Raw genomic sequence first — 9,100 nt, 5'->3', positions numbered from 1 at the left:
CAACCAACCCCATTTAACCCCGCCCCCCATCCCAATTAACTTTGCTGACAGTCGGGAGTGTTGCATTGTGGGTAGGTTGCAGGCGACCCACTGTTGGTTCACTCCGACACGCTCTGTGGAGGAAAGACAAACATGGAGGTTGGTTTGACGACGGGTCTTCAGTGAATTAAAACAAAACAATCATGTGATGACTGGCTGATGGAGGCAGCAGCTAAAATCACTGTTTTTGTCAATGGAGCCTGGTGGCTTTGAATATGTATTGGATGAATGAATGGGAGTGAATTGGGGCTTTAAAAGTTTTCAACATTATTATATGTTATATATATATAATGGGCCAATTCTACTGGACCAGTTCCAACACTTTTACTACCAACCAGTCACCCAGACACCAGGATGTGGACAGAGAGGATCATGGGTAGAAACACCAGGATTAGCCTTGTACATTCTAGTTTGAGCAGTTCCAGACATGAACCTGCAGTAACTGGGTGATAATACCAGCCACAGTCATGTGACAGCTGCTCTACCAGGAAATGGAGCCGCTGGGAGGCTTCAATGTGAAATATCTGCAGGACAGGCTTAGTGATGAAGCCTATAGTTCAGGACTGGATCAGGTCTTGGACCAGCCCCTAGTTATGCTGCTATAGGCTCAGACTGCCGGTGGACTCCCATGATGCACTGGGCTCCTCTCTCCTCCTCTTCCTCTCCGTCCTGATGCTTCATGTCTCTTTAATGTCTGTTACTAACTTGGTATCTTCCCCGGAGCCTTTCTGTGCTTTCTCATCTCTCTGGTTCCTGTGGATCCTGGTCCTGGTTCTCCTGCTGTGGTTCTCTGGTTCCTGTGGATCCTGGTCCTGGTTTTCCTGCTGTGGTTCTCTGGTTCCTGTGGATCCTGGTCCTGGTTCTCCTGCTGTTGTTCTCTGGTTCCTGTGGATCCTGGTCCTGGTTCTCCAGCTGTGGTTCTCTGGTTCCTGTGGATCCTGGTCCTGGTTCTGCTGCTGTGGTTCTCTGGTTCCTGTGGATCCTGGTCCTGGTTCTCCTGCTGTGGTTCTCAGGTTCCTGTGGATCCTGGTCCTGGTTCTGCTGCTGTGGTTCTCTGGTTCCTGTGGATCCTGGTCCTGGTTCTCCTGCTGTTGTTCTCTGGTTCCTGTGGATCCTGGTCCTGGTTCTCCAGCTGTGATTCTCTGGTTCCTGTGGATCCTGGTCCTGGTTCTCCAGCTGTGATTCTCTGGTTCCTGTGGATCCTGGTCCTGGTTCTGCTGCTGTGGTTCTCTGGTTCCTGTGGATCCTGGTCCTGGTTCTCCTGCTGTTGTTCTCTGGTTCCTGTGGATCCTGGTCCTGGTTCTGCTGCTGTGGTTCTCTGGTTCCTGTGGATCCTGGTCCTGGTTCTCCTGCTGTTGTTCTCTGGTTCCTGTGGATCCTGGTCCTGGTTCTGCTGCTGTGGTTCTCTGGTTCCTGTGGATCCTGGTCCTGGTTCTCCTGCTGCGGATCGTCAGCCAGTGGGTGAGTGTGTGTGTTTGTGTGTGAGTGTGAGCGTGTGACCTCACTTTAATTCATTCAATGGACCAATCAGGTCGTGGCTACAGCCTCTACTTCCTGTGTGACTCACCTGCTTCCTGTCAGCTCACATCTGATTGGAGAAGGAGGTTGGCGCCCCCTGCTGGCCGTAGCCCTGCCCATACTCTGCATCCTAGAGGAGACAGTACAGTACTGCACTACTGCAATACAACAGGTACAAATACTGCAGTACCCTGAGTACTAGTACTGTAGGACTCTGAGTACCAGTACTGCAGGACTCTGACGGCTGACCTGGTTGTAGCCCTGCTGGCTGTAGTCCGGCTGGTACCCCCCCTGGCTGCTGGCGTACGGGTCCTGTTCGTACGCCCCCTGCTGGCCGTAGGCCTCTGGCGCGGCGGGTTTCTCCTGAGGGGGCGGAGCTCGCATGAAGGGAGCGATGATGCCCGTCTCCTTGAAGACGAACCAGAGGTTTCCCACCCACAGGATCAGGTTAATGAAGCCGAACGCCTGGAGGGGGAAGAGGAGGAGGAGTGCATTATGGGTCTGTCAGACAGACAGGTGGAGGTACACGTGAACACGTTAACAACACGCTAACAAGGAGCTGACCACGTGTTGATAACTTGTCTAAAAAGTCTGATTTTAGTGTCAGTGCTGAAACAGTGTTGCCATGCCGATCCGAACACGTGACCCAGTGCGGTGGTCTTACCACAGAGGTGTTGAGTCCGGACATGACCGGGTCGTGGACTTCGCGGCAGCGGTTCCCCTCCACGTCGCAGGCGGGGATCAGAGTGATGACTCCGTCCGGGTCGGTTGCCATCTTCACGTCGGACAAACCTTTGGCCCACGCCGCCGAACTCACCAGCCACATGAAGGCGAACACGGCGGTCACCCCCAGGTCCTGAACACACACAGCGTATCAGCCACAGTCCCACGGCGGAGCGCCGGCCAGCAAACCTCCGGCGGTAAACTTACGATCAGCGGGCCCTTGTTGTTCTCCTTGTACTTGTCGAAGAAGAAGATGTAGATGCTGAGAGCCGCTGTGGAGTAGAGGAAGGCGAAGACGCCGATGGTGACGAAGAACTCGGCCGAGGAGGAGTAGTCGCCGACCAGGAAGAAGCGCTCCGTGTTCCCGTCCTTACAGGTGGGGGCGTCGAAGTACACCTGGTGGAGTCTGAGATGGAGAGGAAGGTTAAAATATGGTCCTCAGCGCCGCCATCACAGGCGGGAATGTCAAAGAGTTTATGTTTGTGACGTTCCCTCACCTAATAATGACCCATCAGCGCTAACTATGCTAATTAGTCATTTCAGGTCACTGAAATCATCAGAAATCATAATTAAACTCTGAGCATGATTAATATAACTGGGTATTAAGTAAAAGTACATAAAAATACCTGCTATTTAACAGGAAGTTGATCTACAGAACATACTTCCCAGAACCGTCCCAGTAAACAGCCATTATATCGCTCTCTGCACAAACACCAGACTACATTCACTAAAACAGGGATTTTAGCTCACAGGACACTGCTGCAATACTCCCACACAAACCAGCTGCTTTGTGCTCCTGTTGAAGTGCTGCTCGAGCGCTTGTTGTCGAGTCATCACAGACTTGTCGTGTATTAATTAACAATTATCTTTACTAGCTAAGAAATGATTTAGTAGCAATACACAGAGGCTAATTTTGGCTAGCGTAGTGTCAGCTAGCAGAGCAGCAGCTCCTGTGTTCTCTGAGCTAAAATCCCTGTTTTTGTGAATGTAGTCTGGTGTGTGTGCAGACAGCGATATAACGGCTGTTATCTGGTCTCTGGTCTGTGTTCTGGTGTCAGACCGACCTGAACGGATACTCAAACTCCACCTCGATGCTCAAGTCGCTGTCTGTCCGGTTCTTACACTCCACTGACAGCCGGAACATCCCAGAATAACTTCCACAGGTGGAGAAGGCAAAGATAGAGAAGAACTGAGGAGGAAGAGGAGGAGGAAGAACAGAGCACATAGTGAGTGTAATTCTGCAGAGGATGTGAGCTAAATGCTAATGTTTGTATGCTAGCATGGTCGCCACGGTAACAGCTGGCATAAAGTTCACGACGTTCACACACATTTAAGACTGAATATAAACACTGATATCAATTGTGTGTCCTGACCCGTCCTTGGGTTTTACTGTTTGTCCTTCTCGTTTCTTTATTTCCTGTTTTATTTTGGTGTCTTACTCTTCTCTCTGGTACGTTCACTTCCTCCCATTGTGTGTTTACCCAGCACCACTGATTGTGTCTCCACCCCCACTCCACCTGTGTCTCATTACCTGCCTGCCCCAGTGCCTCCCTCATCATCATCACATCACCACCATCATCATCACATCACCACCACCATCATCACCATCACCACCATCACCATCATCACCACCATCATTATCATCACCACCATCATCACCACCATCATCATCACCATCATCATCACCACCATCATCACCACCATCATCACCACCACCATCATCACCACCATCATCATCACCATCATCACCACCATCATCACCACCATCATCACCACCATCATCACCACCATCATCACCACCATCATCATCACCATCATCATCACCACCATCATCACCACCATCATCATCACCATCATCACCACCATCATCACCACCATCATCATCACCATCATCACCACCATCATCACCACCATCATCATCATCACCACCACCATCATCACCATCATCACCACCATCATCATCATCACCACCACCATCATCATCATCACCACCATCATCACCACCATCATCATCACCACCACCATCATCACCATCATCACCACCATCATCATCATCACCACCACCATCATCACCATCATCACCACCACCATCATCATCATCACCACCATCATCACCACCATCATCATCACCACCACCATCATCACCACCATCACCACCATCACCACCATCATCACCACCATCATCACCACCATCATCATCACCACCACCATCATCATCATCACCACCACCATCATCACCATCATCACCACCATCACCACCACCATCATCATCATCACCACCATCATCACCATCACCATCATCACCACCATCATCATCACCATCATCATCACCACCATCATCACCACCACCATCACCACCATCATCACAGCCATCATCATCACCATCACCATCATCACCACCATCATCACCATCATCACCACCATCATCATCATCACCACCACCTTCATCACCACCATCATCATCACCACCATCAGTATCACCATCACCACCATCACCACCATCATCACCATCATCACCATCACCATCATCACCATCATCACCACCATCACCACCATCATCACCATCATCACCATCACCATCATCACCATCATCACCACCATCATCACCACCATCATCATCATCACCACCACCATCATCACCACCATCATCATCACCACCATCAGCATCACCATCACCATCATCACCACCATCATCACCACCATCATCACCACCATCATCACCACCACCACCATCATCACCACCACCATCATCACCACCATCATCATCACCACCATCATCATCACCACCACCATCATCACCACCATCATCATCACCATCATCACCACCACCACCACCATCATCACCACCATCATCATCACCATCACCATCATCACCACCATCACCACCATCATCATCACCACCACCATCACCACCATCATCATCATCATCATCATCACCACCACCATCACCATCACCACCACCATCATCATCATCACCACCACCATCACCATCACCACCACCACCACCATCATCACCATCATCACCACCATCATCATCATCACATGACGGATGTTTGTGTTTGGTGTTACTCGTGCAGAGGGGTGACGGATGTTTGTGAGGGATGAACTCACCCACTGTAAGGCCTTGATGAAGCCCAGAGGAACCTTCAGCACCCTGAACTGGCCCTGGGCCACCAGCTGCACGGAGAGAGAGCATAGCCAGCGTCAGCTTCAGGACATGTTATAACATGTTAATAACACCTTCATAGTTATAACATGTTATAACATGCCAATAACACGTTTATAACACCTTTATAGTTATACCATGCTTATAACATGTTAATAATAGTTTTATAACACCTTTATAGTTATAACATGTTATAACATGCTTATAACACGTTTATAACACCTTTATAGTATACCATGTTTTATAACATGTTAATCATAGTTTATAACACCTTTATGTTATACCATGTTTATAACATACTTATAACACGTTTATAACACCTTTATAGTTATAACATGTTATAACATGCTTATAACACGTTTTATAACACCTTTATAGTTATAACATGTTTAGAACATGTTAATAATAGTTTATAACACCTCTATAACACCTCAGCAGCCAGCCCCCCCCCACTGAGGCTGAACACTAAGAAGAAAACCTTTACTGATACAGAACAAAGCGTGTTCCACCGTGTTCATGAGGCGACGACGCAGATCAAATCAGACAATTATTAATGAGACAGAGGACAAATGGTATTAAACACCACGCAGCAATAATGAATCAATAACAGTAGAATGAAGCAGAAAGAGAAAAACACACGAAACCATCTTCTCCTAAACCTAACCAACCTGAAACCACCTTCTCCTAAACCTAAACCAAGCTGAAACCACCTTCTCCTAAAGCTAACCAACCTGAAACCACCTTCTCCTAAAGCTAACCAACCTGAAACCACCTTCTCCTAAACCTAACCAACCTGAAAACCACCTTCTCCTAAAGCTAACCAACCTGAAACCACCTTCTCCTAAACCTAACCAACCTGAAACCACCTTCTCCTAAAGCTAACCAACCTGAAAACCACCTTCTCCTAAATCTAACCAATCTGAAACCACCTTCTCCTAAATCTAACCAACCTAAAACCACCTTCTCCTAAACCTAACCAACCTGAAACCACCTTCCTAATCTAACAGCTTACTCTGAAAGTGTATCTGAGCTCCAGTGAGATCAAAACACGTGATCAATGTAGACCGCAGGACCACCTCCCAGCATGCACTGTGGCTGACGTGATCGGCCGCGCTCATGAAGGAACAAGACAAGCCGTCAGTGAACGCACCACAGCCCGCACCACCAACTACTTCATAGTACACACAGAACTGCAGTAACACTACTACAAGTACTGCAGTAACACTACTACAAGTACTACAGTACCTCCTGAAACGTCTGCTTCATGTTACAGGAGTACTGAGGTACAAGTACTCACATCCTTTACTTCAGTAAAAGTACCACAAAGTAAAAGTACTGTAATCAAAACCAGTAAGAGTACAGAGTACTCTTAGCTCCATGTAGTATTACTGTAGTATCTACTAACATGGCAGTACCACAGTAGTACTAACAGTACTGCAGTAATACTTCAATATGAATTTGTTTTTTTCTCCCCCCCCCCTCGGCTGCCATTTTACACATAAACATACACGCGCACGCGCACGCGCACAGGAGGACCATCTTCCCGTCACGCGAGCCTCTGAAATGTTTCTGTTTCCGGACACCCCCCCCCCCCGGGAGAACACCTCCCGGCCGCAGTCCTCCTCCTCCCAGACACCCCCCCCCCCCCCCCCCCCCCCCCCCCCCCCCCCCCAAAAAAAAAAAAAAATCCCGACATCTTCATCATCACCTTCATCAACAGAAACAAACGGACGTTTTATTGTTTCCGGTCGTAAATCAGCTCCACTGAATCAGACCAGAAGCCTCCGAGGTCCGGGGGGGGGGGGGTTGTTTGGTGGGGGGGGGTCCAGGCCGGTCTGATGGGAATCTGTCCGAGCTGCGGCCGAACGGAGCCGTTAACGCTACCCCCCCCCCCCCCCACACACACACACACACACACACACTAACACACCCCAGCACCGAGGGGGGGGGCACAACATGTCAGAGGAGCAGAATTAGAGGAGAAATACAAGACGGTACCCTGGTTTACGACGTCATCCTGGATCCTGTCGAGAGGAGAGAAGAGATGGAGGGAGGAGGGGGAGGAGATGGAGAGAGGAGGGGGAGGACAAGAGAGAGGGGGGGGTGGAGAGAGAGGAGGGAGGAGGAGAGAGAGAGGAGGGGGAGGAGATGGAGAGAGGAGGGGGAGGAGAGAGAGAGGGGGGGTGGAGAGAGAGGAGGGGGAGGAGATGGAGAGAGGAGGGGGAGGACAGAGAGAGGGGGGGATGGAGAGAGAGGAGGGGGGAGGAGAGAGAGAGGAGGGGGAGGAGATGGAGAGAGGGGGGAGGAGATGGAGAGAGGAGGGGGAGGAGAGAGGGAGGGGGGAGGAGATGGAGAGAGGAGGGGGAGGAGAGAGGGAGGAAAAACCAAATGAAGTAAAATAAATGTAAAGGAAAAATGAGAAGAGAAAAACACAATGAATCAGGAGAGAGAAGAGCTACAGTACTACAGTACTACTACAGTACTACTACAGTACTACAGTACTACTACAGTAGTACTGTAGTACTGTAGCAGAGCTGGCTCTACCCAATGTGGTGCCCCCCCCCCCCCCCCCCATCTGATGTACATGTACTTCAGCGTTGCTTTCATCACTGTGTTTATTTATAAAGTAACATGTCACCAAACATACAAACCAATTAATACAAAAACATGTGAAGTCCAATGTTAAAACCCTGAGCACAGAATAAGTGACTGAACATGCAGAGAGGAGAACGACATGAACTTTACCTCCTTCTTCTCTTCTTCTCTTCTTCTGTTTCTTCTCTTCTTCTGTTTCTTCTATTCTTCTGTTTCTTCTGTTTCTTCTCTTCTTCTGTTTCTTCTCTTCTTCTCTTCTTCTGTTTCTTTTCTTCTCTTCTTCTGTTTCTTCTGTTTCTTCTGTTTCTTCTCTTCTTCTGTTTCTTCTCTTCTTCTGTTTCTTCTGTTTCTTCTCTTCTTCTGTTTCTTCTCTTCTTCTGTTTCTTCTGTTTCTTCTCTTCTTCTGTTTCTTCTCTTCTTCTGTTTCTTCTATTCTTCTGTTTCTTCTCTTCTTCTGTTTCTTCTGTTTCTTCTCTTCTTCTGTTTCTTCTATTCTTCTGTTTCTTCTCTTCTTCTGTTTCTTCTGTTTCTTCTCTTCTTCTGTTTCTTCTCTTCTTCTCTTCTTCTCTTCTTCTGTTTCTTCTCTTCTTCTGTTTCTTCTGTTTCTTCTCTTCTTCTGTTTCTTCTCTTCTTCTCTTCTTCTCTGTGCTCCGGACAGTTTCGGTCGTTTTGACATGTTTACAAGGTTCTCTGGGGTCACATCAATAAATTCACCCCTCCCCCCACAGAGAGGGAGCAGGTAATGATCAGCCGGAGGGGGGGGGACTTTCCATTTGAATCAATATGAGCTTTTCCGTTTTAAGAGTTAATAGTAATAACTAGTTTTAATAGAATTATATTTAAGGTATTTTTTCCCCTGGAGGCCACGGCGCCCTTAGCAGACTACAGTACTACTACAGTACTACAGTACTACTACAGTACTACAGTACTACGGTAGTACTGTGTGTGTGTGTACTAGTACTTCAGCTGCTCAAACACAAACTGCTGACATATGGAGCATCTGTAAAGTATTAGTACACCTTAGACTCCTCATTAGAAGTATTAGTACTCCTTAGAATC

At 48.2% G+C, this 9,100-nt stretch overlaps 1 protein-coding gene across 1 annotated transcript in view; it reads right to left on the bottom strand.

Annotated features, from left to right (window-relative positions):
• Window positions 1–1,621: 1,621 nt before the first annotated feature.
• Window positions 1,622–9,100, bottom strand: part of LOC139209953 (synaptophysin-like) — a 10,267-nt gene continuing 2,788 nt past the window's right edge. The window contains exons 2-7 of the mRNA XM_070839882.1: window positions 5,392–5,457; window positions 3,345–3,469; window positions 2,488–2,686; window positions 2,222–2,413; window positions 1,807–2,022; window positions 1,622–1,678 (exon numbers count right to left, since the gene is read on the bottom strand). Coding sequence (XP_070695983.1) covers window positions 1,622–1,678; window positions 1,807–2,022; window positions 2,222–2,413; window positions 2,488–2,686; window positions 3,345–3,469; window positions 5,392–5,457 — 855 coding nt within the window. The remainder of the gene's footprint in view (window positions 1,679–1,806; window positions 2,023–2,221; window positions 2,414–2,487; window positions 2,687–3,344; window positions 3,470–5,391; window positions 5,458–9,100) is intronic.

This window comes from Pempheris klunzingeri, chromosome 11 (genome assembly GCF_042242105.1).
Source record: "Pempheris klunzingeri isolate RE-2024b chromosome 11, fPemKlu1.hap1, whole genome shotgun sequence".
Classification (NCBI taxonomy): domain Eukaryota; kingdom Metazoa; phylum Chordata; class Actinopteri; order Acropomatiformes; family Pempheridae; genus Pempheris; species Pempheris klunzingeri.
This window is presented reverse-complemented; position numbering and strand designations above follow the sequence as displayed.